The sequence below is a fragment of the Pangasianodon hypophthalmus genome, chromosome 22 (genome assembly GCF_027358585.1).
Source record: "Pangasianodon hypophthalmus isolate fPanHyp1 chromosome 22, fPanHyp1.pri, whole genome shotgun sequence".
Lineage (NCBI taxonomy): Eukaryota > Metazoa > Chordata > Actinopteri > Siluriformes > Pangasiidae > Pangasianodon > Pangasianodon hypophthalmus.
The window spans coordinates 7,257,781-7,283,087 of NC_069731.1; the positions used below are offsets into that span (position 1 = coordinate 7,257,781).

The window sequence follows — 25,307 nt, forward strand, 5'->3', positions numbered from 1 at the left end:
GTCGATGCAAGTGAAGGAGGACTTGCAAAGTCTACAATCAAGAGATGCCTTCATGAATGTAAATATAGTGGGTTTACCTCAAAACCACTGGTAACACTCAGGTTCAGAAAGGCCAGATAAGACTTTGCTAGAAAACATCTAAAAAAAAAAAAAAGCCTGCCCAGTTCTGGAACAAGATTCTGCAACAAGATTTTATGTTGTTGCAGAATGTATGCTACATTCTGTAACTCAGTCACAGCAACATAAAAATACATAAAATCATTTATTACATATGGATCTTATTCAAACAGCTTAGTAGAATGTATCATACAGAGCATTCAGTTAAAAGTTTGATACATTGATATGCAACATATGCTTGTGACATTCTGTAATGTTGTTATTCATCTTATAGAAGTTGCTGCAATTAAGTTGCAGGCAAAAGCTTTTTCTGTGAGGCTAGGTTGCACTGAAAGGCTGCATAAATCTATAGTAAAAGCTAGAAAGAAATCAGCCCTAGCCTCGCTTCTACCATTCTGTGTGCTTTTCTTAAGACCAGTGGTGGTGCTGTTGTGCTTGGTTTAATAAAAGTCCAAAATAATATCTTAAGACATTTATAAGCAACAAATAATCTAATGTATTTGCCAAAAATATTGTTGTATTATTTATTATCTCTGAAAAACCCCACTCCTGATAGGGCTGTAAACCTTGCTTGCCTCTTAAGGTAGTTACACATATGATATGTGTATAATATGAATTCATTTTTACACACCAGTTGTCTGTCCTTGTTTAATAATAATCAATTCTAAATGATAATGATTCATTTATATTCAATTATAATTGATAATAATCAATTTATGGGATTATTCATTGGTTTTTAAATCGATGTATCTGTCTAAATCATCCGATCATTACACCACTAAATAACTAACGAAACTAGCTCTGAACTAGCTCTAAACCTAAACCTTCCTCTTTCTTTCACTATTGTTTTTCCAAAAGTAAAAATATAAACTTACTCAAGAGGAAACCTGTATAATAATGTATAATTCTGTGACCACATTCATCATTTTCCTCTGTGTCCTCCAGCAAGGCAGCAGCCTACATACACAGTAGAAATTTGCTGACATCATCATCCAACATCCACTTGCTTAAAGGAGCAAAAGGGGGTGGAAGACTGAGTGATAGAACAACGGACAAGAAGATGAAGAGGAGGCGGTAGAATAGGAAAGCAGAGGATATGCAAAAAAAAAAAAGACAAGGATGGTGAGTGGAGAGAGACAGGACGAGGGAGGGTGATACAGAAGGAGGTAGAGGTTCTGAGACCGCAGGTGGAAAGGGAAAGGGAGGGTGTGTGAGAGAGAAAGAGAGAGAGAGAGAGAGAGAGAGAAGGAGAGGGGTTGGGCTGAGGACTCACTGCAATCAGGGAGAGTACTGCAGCTCTCTCTCAGATTCCACCCATCCTTCTGCAGCCTCCCTCTCTTTCTCTTGCTCTCTCCCACACACACAAACACAAGCAACAGCAGAGCATCTCAGCAACATATCCTGCACTCATTTGCTGCCTCCTGAGCTCCTGTCCTCCGTTTCTAACAAGTGCGTCAGAGGCTGGGTAAGGATCAACATGCCCGGGGATACACAAGGCTTGCTGGACACGGACGCAGAGCTACCAGGTGAGACACACGGGACAACATTAGAAGGGAAAGAGAAAGAAAGCAATAAATATAAGGATTGTGTGCAGTATTCGACATGAAAGCAGTGAGAGTTTGAGATGATGGTAGTGTTTGTGAAAGTGTGCAGCTTTTAAGATAAAATAAGCTACGTGAGCAAAGAGAGAGAAATATGATAAGAGATTGAGTGGGTGAAGGAAGTGTGCAGCTTTCTGGACAAAATAATAGAGAATGAGAGAGAGAGGTTGGGTTTGGCCGCACCCTGAAACAGCATCAGCATTGTCCCAAAAGAGATGCTGTAATACATCCAGAGCATGACACAGCATCACTGAGGACCCCTCAGTTGAGAAACGAGTGGCCAAAACTAATGCCTGCTCAAAAAATGTGATGTAAATGGATAATTCTGGGTTTTGGATAATAAAGATTTGGGCACTACAGCATCAATAATATATTTAATCGCTATTTAATAGCACTGCAATTATTGCCTTCTGCTTTTGCTGCAGCATGATAGAGGAGGAATATATTCTATATTATAGTGTACATGATATATGCCCTAGGGTACATATACACAACGTAGTATATCAAAGATGATAAAAATGATTGGGTCCTATTAGCAGATACTTGATCTATATGATCTATACTATGCTACTGCTCTTGTATATTATAAATTCATTTACATAAATATGTGGAAAATATATACTGTATACAGTTATGTAACTAAAATGCTAGACTTGTGATGAGCCATACTTTTTTATTTATCATCATGAGATTCTTGTGTTGCAGTAATAACAAGGAAGTGGCTTCTGATAGCAGACATACTTGATGTCGGATGCTAAAACATCTTTATGAGTACCAGGTTATATAAAGCGACCAAAATATGGCAAAACACAAGTGTGTGAGTGTGTGAAGTGGCCTATAAAATAATCTCTCGTGTGCCAGTGTGTCACCACTATCTTTAGTGTACTGAGCAAATTAGATGAGATGAGAAGAGAAGCCTCAGTGGAATCACGCAGTCTACAGGATAATGCATAGCACTAATACATGTTCAGAAGTTCAATGATGCGATGGTTTAAAAAATCAATCGGAAATCAATCATTAGAGAAGAAGTGAACAATACTAAAAATAGCAGCTTCTCTTTATTCTCTTGTCCATGAAAACAGTTTATATCGAATTCGTACTGATACTTGGGAATCCTTCAGCTTCATATTTCATCCAAGGAAATGAGATCTAACTGCACATCAACTAATCATATTACATTGAAAAGACAAAAAAGGAAAGGTGCTTTTTTGAGGGTTTGAAAGGACCATTTTAAAATTATAGACAATCTAGAGTGCATTTGGATTGACAAGTGCCACGTAAATGGATCTTAGCTGCTTTTGTTTGACCTTCTGCTAATCTATTGTGTCCTATTACATCACACACTGAGTTCAAGACAAGTCAAACAGTAGATACAAAGATAACTAGGGGTTAATCTGGAAGCCGTCTGTGGTGGTAGTGTATGCTGGGCATGCTGGGTATTGGGCATTTTGCCAATTCTAACTGAACGTCCAAAAAATGTTGTTGTTGTAAAAAGTAAATCATAGTGTCTCAGTCAGCTACTGTCAAGTGAATATTGCAAGGAGGAGTAGTAAGATGACATCAGCCAAACACAAACATGGAGAAATGGGTTTACATCACCCTTTACTGCATACTTTCTTTATCAATACATTGCTTTTTTTGTAAAATTTAGGCAATATTCATTTCTAGAGTGCAAATTCAAAATTTATATAAACCCAGACGGCTGGAATCTACTCTAATGAGGCCTCACTGTAGGGATTCAATTAGTCCTCCTCCTTCTATAAACCTATTAGTTCTTGTGTTATTCTTGGCACCATACATGCATTAGGACTAAAGACGTGTAAAATATAAATGTGACCATCCCCTGATTCATAATTCAGTTCAAACTGGCAGAAACAGTATGTATTGAGGAATCTGAATATGAGATAACACACAGCATAATATTTTGATTCTCAGTGGTGTGCAAGGGTCTAAATTATTTTTAAAAGAGCATTTGTAATATTTTTTATATTTAGGAGGGATGGCTCATCAGATTATTTGCTGTTAACAAATGCCTTTAGGTGGATTATTTTGGATTTTCGTGGAACCAAGCACAACAGCACCATAGTCATAAGAAAAATATACAGAATGGTATGAAGAAGTGAGGCTCGGGCTGTTACCTTTCTAGATATGACAGTGACAGTCACGTCACATCAAATGCTCCCTAGATATTTTTCAGCCTGCTTTGCTGACACGTCTGTAACACGTCATGAGCAGTGATTGAGAAATCACATGTGCAATAGAATCGTGTTGAGTAAGATGGATTATTTATGGATCTATCATCTTTTTTCCCCAAAATGTAGGATGTGGAGGAAAACTTAAAGTAGATAGATTAAGCACACATTATCCAATCTTAGTTCAAGTTACACAAAAAAGGGTTACAACTTTTCTGTTTACTCTGTTTGGTATTCATGGGAAAAACAGCATGAAGCCAGTAGAGATGTACGGACTTTGAAATACTTAAAAAAAAAAAAATTGAAAACACAAATGCATACTGCCTTTCAGTCATTTCAATGTGTATGTGTGTGTAATAGTCCCACAACATTCTTAATATGCCCTCGATAAGACCTGGTGATATAATGAATTGCTCAAACCTAATACAGTCTCTTTGTTGATATATTGATATATATTAGAGTTTAACCCTCCCACCTGATTTCACTACCAGCTGTCACTTATGTTGAGTATACAGAGACCACAGAACGCATTCAGGGTGTTCTAAAAATGCTATAACAACATAGGAACGTTTCTGGTTGTAAGAGAAATTGATAGGAATGTTTCTATGATTTTTAGTTTTTGCCTTACTGAGGACATTCTCTGTTGCTGTACTTTTCTTGGGGATGTTTCCCGCATTTTCTCCCCAAATTGGTCACCTACCAATTCCCACCCACCAGCCAGCTCTACCCTGTTATATACTACCAACAAGGGAGGGTGAAGGCTAACACGTGCTTCCTTCGAGCCAGCCAACCACATTGCAACTGCTGCTCATTCTGCGTCAAATGACAGCGTATAACACTCAGTGGAAAGCGCTATCTGCCTCTTCCACATGCATGAGCTCAGAGACAACCATGATTGCCTATGAGTGTCACTGAGTGTCGCTGTGGTTGAAAGGGGAGAGATACACATACACAGTAGTAAATTTACAAGTAATTCAGGAGAAGTTAACAGAAATCGAACTGTATTACCAACAATGTTGTACAACTGAAATGGGTGGGGGTTTTTTAATGGCCCCTTTTGTGCACTATCCAGAGGATGCTTGCACAAAATGCAGTTATGAATGTGACTAAGCAAGAAATCTCAGATTGCTCAGTCACTGCAGCACTGAATGTCAGAGTGTGCAGGCGCAAGAGGATTTTGGGGTAGGGGGGGAAACTAATGACGTGACACCTAATGCTGATTCTAGTTCTAATATTTATGTTCATGCCTGCTGATAGAAACAGAAATAATCTTTTGTTTAGTGCCTTACACCTTCTGCACATTCTGTTTTGTAAACTGCAGGGGTTTGGTAGGGAAGGGCATTCAAGAAAGAGGTCATGCATACAGAGAGACAGAGAGAGAGAGAGAGAGAGAGGGAGAGAGAGAGACTGCTGCATCTGTTGGTGCACTCCTTGAGCAAATGCAACCCTCAATATCAAACACTTGCTCATTGCAGGCACAGGATCTGTCCGTGTGGTTTTATGAAAGCAAGAGGTCTTTTCTTTCTCTCTCTCTGACACACAAAATTTGGCAACAACACTGTGCTGTTTTTCATGCTGCCCCATAACAGTTGCTCCGTGTACCGGGTGTGACAGGATGATGTAATCATTTCGCATCATGACTAAGCACAACAAACCACCCACAGCAAAGCATACGTATACACATGGCAGAGCTGAGGGACTATGTGACACACACACAGGCTGCGAGAAACACAGAGCAATCAGTAAAATAGAAGAGGTTGTAATAGACCAGATGAAGGATGAAATAGGAAAGACATAGAAAGAAGCATGGAGGCAGGGCTGTCGGGTCTCAGCAAAATTTCCATCCCAACTACATCTTAACATAACCACACAAAAAGTCTAGCCCAAAAATGTTGGTGGTATATGACAGAACAGTAATCTATAGCTCTTCATTAATTATGCAAAAAAAACACAAGTATTTATTTTAGTCCATCTTTTCCCTCGTGTTCTCTTGATGTTCCAACTTTCCTTATTTGAGAAAAAACACACATAACAAAACTATGTACAACCTTTGATTCTCATTTCAGACTAGTGTGCTAGTGTATAGCTCCCACTATAACAGGAGTGGTTCAGCACATAGTAGGATACACTGTCTGCACTTACACTTTCCCTTTGTTTGCTATAGCCTATTTTTACAGAAATTGATTAAATATAATTTAGATTATTTGTTTTAAAACATCTTGGCAACCTCTAATTATTTTTAAACTAGCCCAGAAAAATGCCGCCTGCGGACTTGCTTTTTCCACCCGTGACCTTGTTCCAAATCTAGCCCAATTTTGTGTAAAAACTGCAACCCTGGCAACCTCACATGGAGGTATTGCTCATGTGTGTCCATATTTGTGTAATTTATAAATATTGTACAATCATCCAGGTATCTGCTGGCCCTTATGATATGATTACATTACTTAGCTTAAATAACCAGCCATTGTACGTGATTTGCAGCTTGTTTCAGGATACCTAGGCTAATCAGTTTGCACATGAACTAGACGTAAAACCCTTTGTAGAATGCCTTCACCAGATCTCAACCCAGTTGAACACTGATGGGAGATTTTAGACAGTGCTCCCCACCACCATCATCAGAGGACTGTATATAATATGTGTTGAAGGCTTGTGGTAGCCAAACACCTTATTACACCATTTTATGTTGGTTTTTCCATGTGTACATAGATATAAATACATTGTGTGTATGTGCCTGCATGAATATTCTACTGACAGTATATTAGTCTTTTCCTTTTACTGTCAGTGCTGTCAGTCTAGGTTTGCCTTGCAGGCAGAACAGGGAATCACTTCCATGAGACAGTTACTAAACAGACATTTAAAATTGCTGCTTCTCACTATCTAACCAAGCTCTTTACACCATCACTACCCTCTCTGGAGTGATGACATAAGTCCTTCTTTGGAAATTCTCTCTCCAAAGCTGTTGGTGTGTAGCACAAATTTAAAGGGACACTCTTGCATGCTGGGCTGTTCTCAACCTGGACCAAAATGGAAAAAAAATATATATATAGTGTTTATCAGTGCTACTCTACTGTTCAGCTGATAAAATAGTTTAATGATCTATTTGATTTAAAAAGGGTCTTGAGACATTTTAGGTTGTAAAACCCAGTTCCAAATTCATGTCAAGTCATGGATGTTTTTAAAATTAAAATTAGAGTTAGTCTTTTTTTGTATGGACTTATTCAAATCCAAATCAAGCAACTGTTCAAACATGGCTGTTAATAGATAATAAAATAGATCATAATTTTAAGTGCTATACTTGATAGCTTGTTTTGTGCTTTTAGGATATTTTGGGTATATTGGGATGGGGTAAATGTGGAGATGGAGGATTAAGTTTGGTTGTCAAAGTTGATTTGATGATGCGTTTATTCACAAACTGATTGATAGGATAGGAAACTCTGTAAGTCTACAGAATCTTTGCAATTTACTATAGATTTTTTTTAGTTTATTAAATGCTACCCAAAGCACTCCAGCCAAACTGTTTCAGTGTAGATGACCTTTCCATGTAATATACTGAATATTTTATGTGACATTTTGATGGCATTACTGAGTAGGCATTCATGTTTGCAGCATCAGGAAGTGATAAAAATGTACAAGACCACAAGTAGTTCACCTAAAGGTCAACCTTTTCCCTTTACACAAAGGAATATTTTATGATTTACCGAAGATGGCATTAAAAGTTGTTGCTTATGTATTTCCTAAATTTCTTATTGCCCTCTTTTTCAGATTTGTCCAGGCAAACCTCAAGCTCCACAGCCTCAACTCCAACTGACAGTGCCTCCAGCCCATCTCCAAGCACTCCACCCAAGCTGTCCCCACAATGTACATCTCCGTTTGGACCTCGCTTGGTCATGTCTAAACCAAACACTTCTACTCGACCTCAACCAGAGGGTGCCAGCTTTGAATCAGATGGGAACACAGTAGGCCGGCTAACAGGGCGGTTTGGTAGAGGTGGATGCAGACGGGGGCCAGTGAAAATGGAGAGAATTAAAGTTCTAACTGGAGCTGAAGTGGAGAGTGACTACCAAGAACCTGAGTCCATGGATGCAAGGGTTGTTATGGGACAAGAAGCATTACTGAAAAACATGGAGACACAGATTGGTGTGCCTCCAGACAAAAAGACAAGTAAAGAATCATCCAGTTCAGAACCCCCTCACTCAGATACTTCTACCCTTCTGGTAGAGAGACAGATTAGGGTAGAGGAGAAACTTAAACTTGATACTGGTCAAGAGATTGAAAAATCTGACCAGGTTAAGACTTTGACCCCAGCCCCTGAACAAGAGAGAAGTTTAGATCAGCTACTTGAATGCCCGATTCTAGAACCCAAATCAACAGATACTGGGCTGACTGAAAGCAGCACCTTTTTCCCAGATGATGAAGGAGACACACTGTCTCTATCTCAGGGTGAAGTGCCTTCCTTGTCCTTCTCTGAGCCCTCCTATCCAGTTGATCCTCAACGCATTGGTGTCCTTCCTGGACTGGACCCAGATCGTTATTACACAGCCCCTTCCACCCCAATTAAGATGGCCTATTGCTCACATCTTAAGCAACAATGGCAACCAAGCAGTCCAAGCACAGGTCCTGGTTCACCAACAGATGAGTCTGATCTGTGTTCCCCTCCCACATCTCCATCCGGATCCTACATTACTGCTGAAGGTGGCAGTTGGACCTCCTCCTATAATTCTGGCACTTCTCACTCCTGTTCACCTAATCTAACTGCTGAAGCTGAATTGCAGGAGGTCCCTGCCTGCTATGTGGGCTCTCTTTCTGAGATTGGGGATGAGCTGGGAGATGACAGACTCGTGGCTGAAAGGGAGCATTGTCTGTGTAAATCTGTCATGCCAGAGTTGTCTGAGAGTGAGGAACATGAGGAGGAAAGGATAAAGATAGAGACTTGTAGGCCTCACTGGGTGACAGAGAATGTTTCCCCAGACAGAAGCAGCAGTGGTAGAACCACAGACTCAAAACATGAGGAAGGGGGATCTGAGGCCACCTTAGTCCAGGAAGAAATTCCAAGAGCCCCTGACATATCACAGCCTTTGGATGATCCAGATCAGGAGCAAGAGATGGACTTTAATGCCTGTATCTCAGAGCACTTTGCCAGACATGATGCTCCTCTAAGCCTTGAAGAGGACTTTCCTTCAGATCTGGCATGTTCTTCTCCCTTCAGTCACCAGCAGGCAGGAGCTTCAACCACTTTAGAGACAGGCAGTCTGACCCCTGCCACTTGTTCATCAGAGATTTCAGACACGGATAATAACAGCTTGTATGGTGAGATGGGATCTTCTGCTCTCTTCTTCCATGGGTGCTCCAGGGATGATGGACCTGGTGGAGAGGGGATGATTCCTGCGTCGATGCTACCGGTCCATGCCAGCTTGATATTCCAAGCAGATTCAATGGAAATAACATTATTCCCTACAGATGATGAGCCAGAAAATGATGTTGATGCATATGCTGCTGGAGAGGAAGAGGGGGATGTGGATGAATATGATGATGAAGATGAAGATGTGGACATAAATGATGACAGTGATTTGGAACAGCAAGTTGAAGCCATAAAGATTGGAGCAAGGGGTGTTGATGATACAAATGAAGAGGATACCTCTGCCTCTTTCCTAAATTCACTTTCTGAGAACTCAATTAACGATGGAGTAGATGAGTCATTTGCTTATCAAGATGACACAGAGGAGTCAATTGATTCCACCTCTTGTAATGGAGATGAGGATGACCACCTGTACAGCACAGAGAGACATGCTGAGCTTGCACAGCAATTTCCTGCACAAGATGACCATGTGCATTCAGTAAGCCATGCGCGACCAGAATCCTCTGGAAGTGAGAGTGAAATGGAGATTTCCTCTGGATCCTCTGGGCCATCAAATGCATTAGTTCAGCAACATATGTCAGTCTGCACAGCACATGCTGAAGACATAAGCACACCTAATTCAAAGGAAGAGTGTGCAAAGAGACTAGATTCCTCAAGCGATATTAGGGAACAAAGTGAAGAGAATAAGCAGAGCACAGATCTCAAAAATGCGGAAGAAACAGACAATGTATGCTGTGTGGTGTCTCAACAAAGTGTCCATACAAACATTCAAGGCTCAGGAAATCAGGCAAGCTCAGCAGAACTAGGTGAAGTATCAGAAATATACATTAAACCAGTCCTTTGTGTGCTTGGTGCCACAGCAGCAGGCATAGATAATAAGATAAATATTCCAGATGAAAAAGATTTAGATCAGAAAAATGGAAATAACTCTGAATTCTTGAATACCTCACTCCAGCTTGATGAGACAGCAACCAATGATCTCAACAAGGGAGTCCCTTTGTTGTCCTATCCTAAAGATGATTGTAGCCCCACAAACATACCAGTTTGTGCCTATCCCGAACTGTCTGAAGTACCAGATAACTTAACTCCTGCTGATATTTCCCCAACTGAACAGTCTCTTGACCAAGACAACCTGACCGAAAATCAACCCAGCACAGATGATACAAGTGTTGGCTCTTTAAATATGTCCTCTTCTACTTACAGCATGCTTGCCATCTCACCAAAGAAGGAGAATTCCCAAAGTAGCATAACAGAAAAGAGTGTTTCTTCTGAAGATTGGGTTCCAGAAGAGCCCTTGTCTTTAGACACATGCTGTGACTTTAGGCCAGAGAATTTGCTTATGTGTGAGATAGCTGGATCACTGCACAATAAGGGGCTGTCTGTAACTCCCAACATTTCAGCTCGAGATAACATCATGGGTGACCTTGAGGACAACAACAGCTACTGTGACTTGCCAGACAAGATGGCAAATAATGAGGCTGGTATGCTGGAGTCAAATCTGTCCACTTGGAAATCCATTGAGGACCTTTCAGAAGCAGGAGGGGGTGAGGATGATGCAAACAACCTCCAGAATCCAGACAATAATGCACTTATACAATGCCATCCAGAAAATATTCAGGAAACTACATGGAACAACCCAGAAAAGAGCTGTTCACCCAGTATCCCAGGTGCACAATCAACTTGTATGCCATTAAATATCCTTTCACAAGATGAGAAAGATGAGAAAGACCAGACCACTGACACAGAATTTAACATTCCTGGAGAACCCACATCAAAAGTATTCATAGATGAAAGCCCTGACATTTTGCCTAAACAGGGACCAGAAGTCCTTGAATCAGCTCAAGAACATGATGAAGCACTAACTTTAGGTTCTACCAATTCATACAAACAAAATGATCTCTGTGGGCCCAACACAACAGATAAAATATCAGACAAACCAAGTGACATAAAAATTCTTGAAACTTCTAAACAAATGTGCCTGGTAAATACTGATTCAGTAGTCTTAGAAAACAAGTCTGTTTTTAAACTAGAAGGGGGGTCATTTGGCAACTTTGACCACAAAAAGAAATCAAGTGAATCAAAACTTGATATTTCCTATTCTGACAAGACTCTAATACACAAAGACACAGCTACCTGCTCTAATAAGGGGGTTACAACTGGGGCAACAAATCTAGATACCAGACAATTACAGTCTAACATTACAAAAGATGAAAATCAGCTGAATTCTGGTAGTCAAGTGGCTGACGAAAAAATTGAACCAACGACTGAAAGAAGTGTATGTATTTCACTCAAGGAATCAAAGCTTGATATTTCCTATTCTGACAAGACTCTGATACACAAAGACACAGTTACCTGCTCTAATAAGGGGGTTACAACTGGGGCAACAAATCTAGATACCAGACAATTACAGTCTAACATTACAAAAGATGAAAATCAGCTGAATTCTGGTAGTCAAGTGGCTGACGAAAAAATTGAACCAACGACTGAAAGAAGTGTATGTATTTCACTCAAGGAATCAAAGCTTGATATTTCCTGTTCTGACAAGTCTCTGATACACAAAGACACAGTTACCTGCTCTAATAAGGGGGTTACAACTGGGGCAACAAATCTAGATACCAGACAATTACAGTCTAACATTACAAAAGATGAAAATCAGCTGAATTCTGGTAGTCAAGTGGCTGACGAAAAAATTGAACCAACGACTGAAAGAAGTGTATGTATTTCACTCAAGGAATCAAAACTTGATATTTCCTGTTCTGACAAGTCTCTGATACACAAAGACACAGTTACCTGCTCTAATAAGGGGGTTACAACTGGGGCAACAAATCTAGATACCAGACAATTACAGTCTAACATTACAAAAGATGAAAATCAGCTGAATTCTGGTAGTCAAGTGGCTGACGAAAAAATTGAACCAAAGACTGAAAGAAGTGTATGTATTTCACTCAAGGAAAAGGAGGATGAGAAGGTCATGGAAACATGTCCAGAAGAGGAGGCAAATGAAAATATCAGAGAGAATACTAATGTTTTGGAACTGAGCAAAGAGGAGACTGAAGTCTCACAGAAATCAGATTACTCTGAAACAGAAAAAATAGAACTGAATACCACCATAGTTAATGCAGGGAGGAAAAATGATTCAGATAGCATGATACCAAAGGAACCTGTCACCTTTGACAAAAGTAAAACAGCTGCTGCCCTGGAGAAAAAGGAAGGCATCACAAATAAAGACAGTAAACCTGAGACTGAAATTATTAAAACTTCGGCAAATGATAATTTTTTTCAGAGTAACAAATATACTCCAGATGTTCAACAGCAAATACACAAAAATGATGGTAGAGGAGAGAAAAGCAATCATCAAACACCAGTTCAAACTGTATTCCACCCTGCAGTCTCCAGCTCCAATACTCTTGAGAGAAACCCCAACTTGACAGAATCAACGGGTTCTACTGACTTACATGGTCTTGGCAGTTCAGATCAGAAGGAAGCACTTAATCATGGCACCTTAGAAGGGCTGGAATCACACAAAAGCACACAAGATGCCAGTGATAATGATGTCAGGGCCTCCTTAACGTTTGAAGAAGAAACTTCAGAACTCAGCAGACATTCTACTTCTTCCTCATCTACAGATGTGTTGGAGGAAGACCTTTCTGCACCTATACAAGAGTCCCAGTCTTCATTTAACAGTTCTCAAATACACAGTCTCCTCACCGAAACAACAGTAAATGATGGACTGCATCAACATGTATCAGAGAGCCCTCTTGAAGTGATAAATATGGAACAGCCAGATGTTGAGTCTGAGGAAGAATTATCAGTCTCACTTCCAATACAGGATACACATCAAAATGTGAATGAGCAGTCAGGCTTAAAATCAGAAACCTGCAGACAAGAGAAACCCGAAGGTGTGTTGTATTTCAAATCACTGTTACTGTGCTATTGTTTATTAAATGTACAGAAGTGGTATTGTGCCAAATTAATTGCTACATATACATGGTAACTATTAAAAATGAAAAGTTGATGCATTTTTTGGTTCTTTCAAGCAGTATGCATGGAACACAGACCAGAATCACCTAAAAGTCCCCAAACCCGCCCCACTCGATGTATAGGACACAGAGATAGTAGTCCTGCTCACAGAAAATCAAGCTTGAGCAATGAAAGAGAGATATTACCATGCATCACCTCTGCGTTAAATTTCCCTGTGCAAGCAAGACAAAATCCAACTGAAAAGCACACTGATCACCAGGATGGGTGTTCAATCAACTACAGAACAAAGGACTCTAAAGAAATGGATCTCTCCTTAAAAAATACCAGTATGTCTTACTGACAGTCTACTGCATGAAGTCTGTCCTTTTTGTCATTTTCAAACTCATGCCTATTCAACTTTAAGAGTATGAGGCACTCACACTAAATCTTTGATTATAAAAAAAGTTTATTCTGTCTCTATCTCTGTGTCTCAATTACAAAGTGGGCTCATGTAATGAAACAGACAGTGATGGATCAATTCCTGAGCTGGAAGAGCCGAACAGAAGCCTCTTGAAAACCTCAGACCCGCAAGTATGCATATAATATGTGCTTATGCAGGAAAGGCATGTCCTGTTTTAAAATACAAACAAGGTGAGTGGAAAAGAAATTAATTTATCACTAAATTTATCCAATTTAATCTCTCTCAGATATCACATTCTACAGCTGATGAGTCAGTGAGCAAAACTAAGCAGAGTCGAAGTGAGAAAAAGGCACGGAAGGTATGTGAGATCTTATTGATTCCAGCTGTTAGAGTCTTTTTACAAAGTTTCTGACCCAATAATAATAATAATAATAATAATAATAATAATAATAATAATAATAATGCCTTTTCTCACTCAATCAGCAAAAAAAAAATGTTTTTCTTTCTTGTTGTGGGTGTGTTCTCAAGGCTATGTCGAAGCTTGGCTTAAAACAGATCCATGGAGTTACACGGATTACTATCCGGAAGTCCAAGAATATCCTATTTGTTATTACCCGCCCAGATGTCTTCAAAAGCCCTGCATCAGATATCTACATAGTCTTTGGGGAGGCCAAGGTTAGCATTTTGATTTATTTTTGATCATTTTTGCAACTTACTTTCAGTGGCAGACACTGGACTATTAAGTTCAAGGGTATTCAATTAAAATTTTTGAAGGTTCAGTTACATCAAATTTCTTGCTTACAAATGTCCAAATAAGCAACTAACATGACTAAATGATGACAACATTTAAATTTTAATGCTTAACAATTATTGATAAGATTATGGCTATAAATAAGAAATAGTGCAGTGAATTATGAGATATTTAGAAAAAACGCATACTTCTCTGTCCAGTCGTCCTTAAACATTCTGTTTTTTGTCATCAACTTAAAAAAAAAACAAAGTCATCAGTTTACAAATTTCATAGAACTATCAGTGAAAGTTTCTGAGCTGATGTCTCTAAGCCTTGTAGCTAATCTCTGGTCAAAGAACTGCCTTCAGTTAAGTCGTTTTATTTAAATGAAGTGATTGGTTAAATCACAACAGAAGATATGCTACAGAAGCTGTGCTCGTTCATGTTTAGAAAACTAAAGTCACTAAACCACAGACAGTTTTATTCATATATTTATTAGTTCTGCTTCAAGCTCTCAGTGCGGCCCTCTGAAATAATTTGCTGGGTCTGTATCCGGACCGCAGTCGCCAGTTGATGACACAACGGAGTATAGTGTAGGCCTATAAGAGAAACTTTAAATTCATCAAAAACATTCTTCCATTGCCTTACAGATTGAGGACCTGTCACAGCAAGTGCACAAGGCTGCAGCAGAGAAATTTAAGGTTCCCCTAGACCCTTCTCCTCTGACCCCTGACATCATGCCCAGCCTCACCATAAAAGAGGAGAGTGAAGAAGAAGAGGAGGTAGAGAGTTGATACTGTCTTTATAATTGCTCCGTAGTAACTTGACTTTCCTGAAGTTTATTGAAATATAATTGACATGATGAAGAAGGGAATTTAGAAAGATTTTTATTTAGAGCAACTGCCATCTTGTGAGCATGGCTTTTCTCCTATACCTCAAATAATATACTATACTGTAATTCCATTTGGCCACCTCTGTATATGTAACCTACTCTGATGCACCAATGTGTGCTATTTAAGTCTCCACTTCCCTAAAATGGACAAAAATTCAATTGCTTTCTCTCGATCAGGTGGATGAGAGTGGACTGGAACAGAGAGATATAGAGCTGGTAATGGCACAGGCTAACGTGGCTCGGGCTAAAGCTGTCCGCGCACTACGTCACAACAAGAACGATATTGTCAATGCTATTATGGTAAGACAACACTCTTTCTTTTTAAATATGTATATGTTCTTAAACAGCTATGTGACTGTAAATCTTCCCTGTAAATATAGTACTGTGACTGTAAATATAGTACTGGAGAAATATTCTACAAGTCAACTGCGCTCCTTCCTATTCACAAAGTATGAAATAATTTTTTTTATATCTATCTATCTATCTTCAGGAGCTAACCATGTGATAGAAGAGGTCTTGCCTGCCCCCAGCTTTTCTTCCTGGCATACCCATCATCCCTTCCCAGTAATGCTGCTACATACTTTCAATGCCCCTTACCTGCTAAATAAACTCTATAAAAACTGGCCTGTTTGTTTCATACATTTCATTAACTGAAAATCTGCAGTCACCCACACAATGTGATAAATATGCTAGATTTGGGATGTAAGTCTACATTTAATCACACTTCACTCAAAGCAAATGTGTTGCTTTGTAATAGCAATGCTAGCTGTGACTGGCAAACATTGCACTACACACATCAAGCCCATCAGTAAAATATAAACCAGCAGATGGTATTCTATATTCGTAATCAAGAATATGTATTCTTACTCTTCCACTATCTCCAAGAGGCAGAAGACAAAGACCTGGCATTTATCTAAACATTTATCAATGTAATAAGAAATATGAATATAATTATCAGCTTCACTCACCACAGAAAATATTCAAACTGCCCTTCCTGGGACTTTCCCAGAAGGATAGTATTTTTTCCTTAACAACTGAAAGACTTGCTAAACATAATGTGGGGGAAAAATCTCACATTTTCACATTTAAAAATGTTTCTTTCAAAAACAAGTATATCCTTCATATGACCTTGGGATTCCCAATTTCCAAGATTCTGTTATGCAAAGTTTTACTGCAAATACAGAACTAAATGATAACAGTGCATTGCTCACCTGCATTTCTTAATCAAAATGTGAGATGCAATAATTTTAAAAGGTGATTCGTAGTTATTCTTGTTGTTTGCTCAACAAAACTCATGCCCTCACCAAGCACACTATGAGTTTTTAGTTTTTCTGGACCCATGGACATAGACATTATAGTGCTGAACACATTGCGTGAGGCAGGAATACACCCTGGATGTACCTGAGACAACATGAGGAAAAACCTAGAGAGGAACCAGACTCCAAAGGGAACCCATCCTCTTCTGGGTGACAACAGATATTGGGATTATAAATCATTACTTTTCTACAATGGTAAAGAATCAGTACTGAGTATGTTAAAAGGATGTTCAGTATGAGCATGTCATGAAAGAGGTTGAAACTCCAAGCAGAAGTAGTATCAGTAATATGCCATATAAATGCCAGTTGTTTGTAACTGTAAGTGTGCACATGTCACTAGTTATTTAAATACAGACCCAGACATAGTTACCCATAGGATTTCCCAACAAAGGAGTCCTAAAAATAGGACATTCTTTTTGTATAGTGCCACAGAGAAACACATGAACAAAAGAAACTTTGGTCAGTGAAGCAGATCATCTCCAAGTGCTGTTTACTTGGAAATTTTTTGTGTTTAATATTAACTAATATGTGATATAAATCAGCAGCATGTTCACAGAATGAGAACCCTTACATTAAAAAGGTAAATAATTAAATAAATTCATTTTGTGATGGCTCAATTTTGATGGTTCAGTGATGCTGGGAAACCAACAAATGTTTGACATGTGCAATGTGTAATACTATGCTGTCTATTCATTCATTCATCGATCTTCAATAACTGCTCTATCCTGTTCAGGGTCATGATCTATTCCAGGAACAATGTGTGTGAGGTGGGAATATACCCTAGAGGGGACCAGTCTGTTGCAGGGCACCATGCCCATGCACATTCACACTCATATACACACTTAGTGGCAATTTAGCATAGCCAATGCACCTTCGGACCGTTTTTTTCAGAGGTGGGAGGAAACCAGGGTACCCAGTGTAATTAAGATGCTAGTTACTGACTGTGGTTTTAAAATATCATGCAAATGAATTTCACTTTATGAATAAATTTGCTATTTTCTGCAAATATAATAAAGTAATGCATTTTATGTTTTGACGATAACTAATAACTAATGATATTTTTGGGCATATGAGAAGTGCCTATGATGAACAGACAATGGAAATTCAGAATTCATTTTTGCAGAGTTTCACAAGGAGTAAAGATCAGCAACACATCACTTTATAAAAGATATGGTTTATTCATAATACTACACCAGAGGTCCAAGAGGTTATATTGGGTACAGATCAAAGTATTTTGGTGTGAAGTAGACAGGCTGGGAGATTCATCTCAGACGATGAGTGAAGAGCTCCATCAAAAGGTGAATTGTAGAAGTTAACTGTGAGGTTACACTAGTCAGAGAATAGTCCTGGCTATTAAAAACTCTGCTTCAAAATAACACTAGATATATAACAAACCACTACTGTTGTGTTATTAATGAAATGTAAAGTTGAGAGGCAAGCTCACACAGACAAGTTTTAAACAGTTTAAATGCTTACTTCTGTAGGTCATCCAAACCACAACTGTGAAACAATATAGACAAATCACTGGCTTTTTCTTTAAAGTAAAGCAGACAACATTTTAAAACATCCCAGGTTCTTAGTCGGTGTTAGGCTGTGATACTGTGCCACTCTTATGAGGACATTTAGACTTTTCCCTTTAGCAATAATACAAGAGCCAGTGTGTGTGAGCACTGGGGTTTACATGTCTGAACTTACATGTCTAGTTACATACCTAGGCACTTATATGAGCTCAATGATCTTACAATGCTCTGAAGATATTCCAACTTTCAGGTTTATCTCTGAACATAGACTAAGCTTAGTATTAAAAAAAAAATTGTAACATTTTAAGGCCAACCAAACTGTAAGGTGTCAGTGTGTTTGATAAGGCTTAGCCCTATAGGGCTTTCAGACCTTTGTCCAATTCGCCCTAAGAGCCCATGACCTCTGACCTCTAGCTCCACAACCATTCCAGGATCAGCTCTTTGGAGGCAGGACATTAGCTTGGAAGTGGCCCTGATTAGTGATATTACCAGCAGGAAAATAGCGAGCCACCACAAATGTGGAGCCATCGGATGCAACAGCTTTACCAACACCCAGCTTCTTTGAGCTCTTCCACACCATCGCAGTGAAGTGACCTGAATAAGAGATGACACATATTTTACTTAGAAGTGGGAGTGTCCACTGTGCATGCTTGAGCAAGCATCAGAATGTCTGACTGATTTTGTAAGTGTAAGCGTATAAACATCACAATTGCTATGTGAATACAGAGCTAAATATTTATGTGTCAAGAAAGGAAGTGGAAAGAAATAGATAGCATTTTTCACATCTAAAATGTTCTATTGCTCAGCTTCCTTTTCCTTCCCCTTTTTTGTCTCCTTGGTGATATGATAATAAAGTCAACAACTGCTGGTAGTTTCGAAGCAGAGATGACACAATCCAACTGCTTTTAATGCGTGAGGTATGCTGGGAGATATTATTCATCGACCGTTTTGTTCACTGAACATCCTAGCAGTGGGGGCTTTTTGGAAAGTCTCATACTAATTCAGTGAACCTTGTTAAATAAGTTGCTGCCATTTTTCAGTGAAATGATCAGCTTACTCTAGTAGTATAATTTTCGTTATAAAGCCAAGATGTGAGCTGAATCACGTTTAACTAGGAACATGCTTACCGGTTCCAGAGGAGAATCCAGGCTGGTTAAAGTTGTACTGGTTCACCTCATTATACCAGCGATCGGACACATCCTTTCCTAACACACATTCACACAGCAAAATTATTAAAAAGGACTTGTGGCAAATATAATGACTGATTTCATAATTGAAAATATGTACAAGCAAGCATATGGCATTCTCCTTGACTTCAACTGAAATTCAGGCCTCATCCACATGTATACATATATTTTTTGCATGTGTTCTGAAGGTGCTAGGACTCCATTTATCATGGCTGCTGACCAAGTTGTTACTTTGGGGTCTGTAATTTCTTATTTGATTAGGTGTTTGCAATTGAATTTCACTTTGTTTTATTCTTACACTCTTATACAGAGGCACCAGAATACGATAGGCACTGTACTGCTCCTGAATCTACCACTTCGGAGCTATAAACCACACTGCAAAAAGAGATTTTGAATAGGATCCAGACGAACATTTTGTATTCAAGTGTACCCTTTAATTCTACCTCATCATCAGGCCACAACTTTGTTTTTTTCCATTTCAGAACTTGTTTTTTTTTCTGTAATTCCCCTACTCTACCACTCAATACACATGCTCTTAGCATTATTCTTTAGGTGTTTGACATAAAAAAATTATGACTACTGACTAATTATTACTACTGCCACATACTGGGCTGAGTGCTCATGTGATTAAAAGCTATGTTTTCAAGCATATCTGTATACGTTTGAAAATTACAGGGCCTCAGATTCATCAACTGGCAATAGGTCACCATGTATTATCTGTTTCAGTAACTCAATAAAACCCTGCGTGCAAATGACTGAATGCAGAATTGGTGAATTGAATTTTAAAAGGCTGTGCAAAAAGTGACAAAAGTTGCATGACTTAGGGCATACAATGATGTTTTACAATAGCATTACAGCATCAACAAAATCCTTGTTGCACAGTCAAGAGTATTATCAATTAAGTAAATGGATAGTACCAAAAAAAATGACGTACCAAATAATTCAAAAGATGTAACTGTGTAGCGCTGTGCAAATTTCATTTGCAATACAAAGAAGATAAATATACCAAATTCAATTTTTTTTTTACTTTTCCACATCACAAAAATGAATCAAAACATGTCCAAGACTTCATTCAGTGAATAATAGTCAATAATCGGTGCTGATCGGTTAGGAATCATATACTCGGGCACACAGTGTCCTTTTTTCTGTTTGAACTCTTTATAAACTTTATAATGTATGTTGGTCACACTTTATGAATCACCCTGGACTGGTCAGACATTCCATTCCACTTAGTCAGCATCTTAACAAGGCTAACATGGAGACTGTCACTACAAAATCAGTCCCAGCTGTTGCAAAGAGAGGAGCAGACAGGAGGGAAGAGAAGGAGCAGCAAGACCTCATTTTTGTTTTTACAACCAAACCTGTATTCTTACCTGTTTGATCATAAGACGCCCAGGCTAGATTTTCTCCACAGTTTCCTCTACTCGATTCAACACTATGCTTTAAAATCCTGGTGCTAGCCAAACTCTCTGAATATCTAAAAGAACACAGTGGGTGGTGTAGAGCAAACTGATATGGAGCAAAAACAGATTAGGACATGATCATAGCAGCAGACATGAATTTAACCTACTACTCACTTTCTTACACTGCGTAAACTTGTGTAACCAACCTTACCTCGCCGCCTCTCTGCAAAGTTTGTTGCTGAGCTTCAATGGCGGTGCTTGATGCTTCTTTCTGTACTCATTATGAGACTTCAGCACCTCCTCACAGAATATCCTTGAGGCTACGAGAGAGATATATAGCCACAGCATATAGCAACAGTAAATGGTACTGCTTCAGTGTATAAGATGGCACTTAACACTTGTTTTATTAAGGGCACTTTTGTATTACAGAACACTGATCATCCATTTCGTACAAAAGACGCTCAGTGTACGATTCACATCCCACAATAGATTTGTAAAAAAAAAGAGAAGAGAGCATTTTGACAATACATGCACTGTAAAGGCACGCACCCACTTTACACACACTAGAAGAAAAAACTTCTTATATACCTTACAAATGATGTCTTTTTTTATGCCAAACACACAACCTGATCCTTACCAGCTTGAGGGTAATAGACCACATTATATCAAGGCATGAAATTTTGCCAGATTGGGTAATTAGCAAGATCCAAACATGAAGGAGCTTTAAAGTCTGGACTTGAGGTTAGCACCAAAAAACTAAACAATGCATCCTTATAATAACAATTGTGGCTGTTGAAGGGGCCTATTTATAAAAACCAACTGCATCATACTAGATGCTGAACAATGTAGTGACTATAGTCTCTCTCTCTCTCTCTCTCTCTCTCTCTCTCTCTCTCTCACACACACACACACACACACACACACACACAAACACACAAAGCAAGCCAGTGAATTACTGTCATTAAAGATAAGAAAACAATGACATAGGCATCTGAAATGAACCAGTTTTCAGCAGAAATCCAGTTCTCTTACCTGATTTGCCCATGATGAAGAGAATTCCTTTCCTGGCCTTGTGCTTTTTCACTGCTCTTGGCAGCTTCCACCCTCACTCTTTCTCTCTCTCCCTCTCTCTCTCTCCCTCCCTCTCTCTCTCTCTTCTCAGACTGTCTTCAAGTCCTGTTGCCCTGCAATTCATTCACTTGCTATATCTCTTTTTACCATAAATACACACACAATACGGCAGACATTTTAAAATCCAGACTGTGAAAGTGCACAACCTTTCTCTTCTTTCTCTTCTTTCTCTTTTTGGCACATTCCCTCTTGTTTCTCTCTCTCTCTCTCTCTCTCTCTCTCTCTCTCGTTCCTTCTCTTTCTGTGCATGTGAAGAGAGAAGAGAGAAGGAAACCTCTTCTTTGATTACATCATCAGTGTGAGCCATGTGACCTTATATGGGGCTGGCACGCCTGCTTTCACATGGAAACAGTGATCCAGAGCACAGCTGTAGACACACAAAAGAAAAGTTAAGTGCTCAAGTGTAATGGGTGTGTGTGATCAAACTAGGGTCAGAATTTACAGATTACCAACATGCTGTCAGTTTATGAGAATGTTTGCAAGATTTTCATTTTTTCCCTGCTTTTTTATGCTTACACACACTGTTGTTTAAACACAAGCACTTTCCGAGCCTGAAAAATATCAGGGGATAAAAAAACAATGCAGACTGAAGAAACAGATCACTTATATTCTTAGTTGTCAATTGGAATATTATGTAACAGAGAAGCAAGAAACAATTAAAAAATAAAATTAAATTAAAAAAGACTCATATGATACTATCCTATGCATGTATTAATGAGAAAATGACAAGCATTCAAATAAAGATATAATACATCTAATATATTGCCAGTATAATGCTGCAAGAATAGTGCTAGGAGTAATTATCACATTCATCAATGCAAATTTAGTTTAATTTAACAATATGGCTTCCACCCTCCTTATTTAGCATGTCTTATTTTATTTACAATGAAGTACACTGCTTAGTACAGCAGAAAATACTCAACTCTGAAAAGCTAAGCTTTATTTGGCTGCTCTAACAAGGCAATTTATCTTGAGAGAAACTTCACTGATGAAGATGCAGTCTGTTTCAGTGGATATTATTTGGCTACAGTAGGAGACCCAAACTATTCCATCTCAAGCACAATGATGGTCTAGATAACAGATGAAAAATGTCAGACGTCAAAAGGCCATAAACCGTTGATCACTTGCAAATGGGTGTGAACATGTCAGCTTATCATTACTTACACACTGTTATCATTACAAACACATTTGCTCTAGGAAACACTCCATGCATTGCTTTTATTATAGCTTCTTGGCTGTGGGGATGATGGGAGCATTAGCAGTCACTAGATTGAACACATTTTGGAAATTTTGAAGCAATGCGTTAGACTATTACCATTATCAAAACATATCTTTTGGAATAATGGTGTTCAGCCCTCTAGTACAGTTGCAGAGACTTGTAGAATCTATGTCAGAGCGCTCTGAAGCTGGTGGCCAAACACCTGAAAAAGATTCATTCATTCATTCATTCTTTCTTTCTTTCTTTCTTTCTTTCTTTCATTCATTCATTCTTCAGTAACTACTTTTTCTAGTCAGGGTTGTATAATATTTGTTCATTGTTGTTATTCCAGAGCACACTGATGAGAAAGGGTATAAGGAGAGATGGCCCAAGGAGCAAAAGCCCAGGATCACACTGTTTAACTCATTAATATATTCCACTACCCAATTAGTTAATTGTAGTATTAGTTAATAAATAGTCTGATTTCTATACTGAAACTGATTAATGCTGGCTTACCATTAATGAGTATTCTTATTTAAAATGTGTTTAAAAAAGTACACTCACCATACATGCAATTATCCAATCAGTCAATCATGTGGCAACAGAGATCTACATAAAAATGTTCAGATACAGGCCAAGAGCTTCCGTTAATGTTTATATCAAACATCAGAATGGTGAAAAATGATATATGATCTTAAGTGACTTTGATCATGGCATGGTTGTTGGTACCAGATGGGCTGGTTTGTGTGTTTCAGAAAATGTAATCTCCTGGGATTTTCATGCACTACAGTCTCTAGAGTTTACATAGAATAATGCATAAAACACTATCCAGTAAGTGGCAGTTCTGCTGCTGGTAACGAGTTGTTGATGAGAGAGGTCAAACAATTTGTTCAAGCTGACAAGAAAGCCACAGTAACTGAAATAAGCACTCTTTACTACCATGTTGAGCAGAAAATAATCTCATGTCAAACATGTCAAACCTTGAGGGAATACGCTACAACAGCAGACCACATTGGATTCCACTTCTGATAGCCAAGAAAAAGAATCTGAGGCTACAGTGGGCACAGGCTCTCTGAAACTGAACGGTGTTCTTTTTCTGATCGTCAACTGCTCAGTTTCAGTGAGCCTGTGCCATTTTTTACCAAAACTCTTCTGGTTTAAATCTGAGTTTAAGTAGATAGAGTGAGTGGCATTGCATTACAGCCCTAGTATAAACGCATACTGTGAGCTACAAATGGGGACGGTGGGAGCTTATGTCATTATTCAGGATGTCTTGAGAGTGTACATTTGTGTGGACACACTCTATCCCTTTCTCTTTATCTGTAAGTAGCATGTACACACAGACACATTTTCGTCTGAGTAGTGGACACACGCAAACACTCAATGGGAAATTGTTTAGGAGATTGTAAGGAAAGGTCAGCTAAAATGTCTTTATTCTCCCTGCTGAATTAGGAAGACTATTATGGGATTAGATTCTTGTCAAAAATATTAAATGTAAATATTAAATGTAACAAACAGGAAATAGCCTAAAAATCAAAACATTAATATCTGACTAAAGGGCTGCCTTTGTATATAGTATTGTCCACACTGGAATTCTGATCAAGAATTCACCTAGCTGTCTGCTCTCACATTTTGCTGTCTGCTCTCACATTTTGCTTTTTGGCAGATTTTTTGAATTTTCAATTATGATAACATGGACAAGTTTAACAAGACCTGGTCCTCATTGGTTTGAGCCATAAGCTTTAGATATTACAGTGCTTTGCAAAAGCAGGTCACCCCATGGAACATTTCCACATTGTGTAGTGTTACAAACTGACTTAGTTATTTTTTACTATTTGATTTTCACAATATGTCTACCATTTGAAGGTGAAAAATATTTTTTTGTCGAAGATGACCTTGACCTATTCAAAGGTGGCTGAAAAGGCCAATCTGGGCTTGGAAGGCTCTTCCTGATGTAGAGCACATGTGGGATGGTAGTATGTCAGTGGAAGCTGACGGTCAGGCCTTGCGCATGGCTCACTTCTGCTCTGTTGCCGTGATACATCTGACTTCTTTGCATGGGCTCCTTTGGTGACCTTGCTGCCCCAGTTTGTGGTAGTATCAACGCTGAAGTCTTTGAGGGTGGCGTTCATGCCTTTCAGGCCTGCTGCATTCCACTGTGGTCTTGCCCTGGTGTAGTTAACCATGCAGCAGTTGTTTCAGCAGGTGCCTGGGAGTTCTGCAGGAGGGTGTGGATGGATACCGGCACACCTCAGGACTTCCGTGTAAAGGATCATGTCCTGT

At 38.9% G+C, this 25,307-nt stretch overlaps 2 protein-coding genes across 3 annotated transcripts; one reads left to right on the forward strand and one right to left on the reverse strand.

The window, feature by feature from the left end:
• Positions 1–1,375: 1,375 nt before the first annotated feature.
• On the forward strand, positions 1,376–15,892 carry nacad (NAC alpha domain containing). 2 transcript variants are annotated; one of them, XM_026924799.3, is made up of 9 exons: positions 1,376–1,643; positions 7,673–13,165; positions 13,304–13,573; positions 13,729–13,817; positions 13,934–14,005; positions 14,176–14,322; positions 15,028–15,159; positions 15,447–15,569; positions 15,760–15,892. In XM_026924799.3, the coding sequence occupies exons 1-9, from the start codon at positions 1,595–1,597 to the stop codon at positions 15,772–15,774; spliced, it is 6,390 nt and encodes a 2,129-aa protein (XP_026780600.2). In that variant the 5' UTR covers positions 1,376–1,594; the 3' UTR covers positions 15,775–15,892. The 2 variants fall into 2 exon arrangements, with proteins under 2 accessions (XP_026780600.2, XP_026780601.2); XM_026924800.3 differs by having other exon boundaries at positions 1,377–1,643; positions 13,307–13,573.
• Positions 15,893–17,743: 1,851 nt separating this feature from the next.
• Positions 17,744–22,118, reverse strand: glipr2l (GLI pathogenesis-related 2, like). The gene is made up of 6 exons (XM_053228084.1): positions 21,973–22,118; positions 21,728–21,879; positions 20,907–21,015; positions 20,666–20,769; positions 19,233–19,310; positions 17,744–18,699 (listed from the first exon to the last, which is right to left on the reverse strand). Exons 2-6 carry the CDS (start codon positions 21,738–21,740, stop codon positions 18,539–18,541), a joined length of 465 nt encoding a protein of 154 aa, XP_053084059.1. The 5' UTR covers positions 21,741–21,879; positions 21,973–22,118; the 3' UTR covers positions 17,744–18,538.
• Positions 22,119–25,307: the final 3,189 nt, after the last annotated feature.

What these genes read in the sequence shown, in the direction of transcription:
- nacad (XM_026924799.3), top strand. Translation starts at nt 1,595, where the DNA reads ATGCCCGGGGATACACAAGGCTTGCTGGACACGGACGCAGAGCTACCA. An exon ending in CACGGACGCAGAGCTACCAG is followed by an intron (nt 1,644 to 7,672) that starts GTGAGACACACG and finishes CCTCTTTTTCAG; the next exon opens with ATTTGTCCAGGCAAACCTCA. An exon ending in TGAAAACCTCAGACCCGCAA is followed by an intron (nt 13,818 to 13,933) that starts GTATGCATATAA and finishes AATCTCTCTCAG; the next exon opens with ATATCACATTCTACAGCTGA.
- glipr2l (XM_053228084.1), bottom strand. An exon ending in GGCGTCTTATGATCAAACAG is followed by an intron (nt 19,311 to 20,665) that starts GTAAGAATACAG and finishes AATGTGTGTTAG; the next exon opens with GAAAGGATGTGTCCGATCGC. An exon ending in TGGATTCTCCTCTGGAACCG is followed by an intron (nt 18,700 to 19,232) that starts GTAAGCATGTTC and finishes TCTCTTATTCAG; the next exon opens with GTCACTTCACTGCGATGGTG.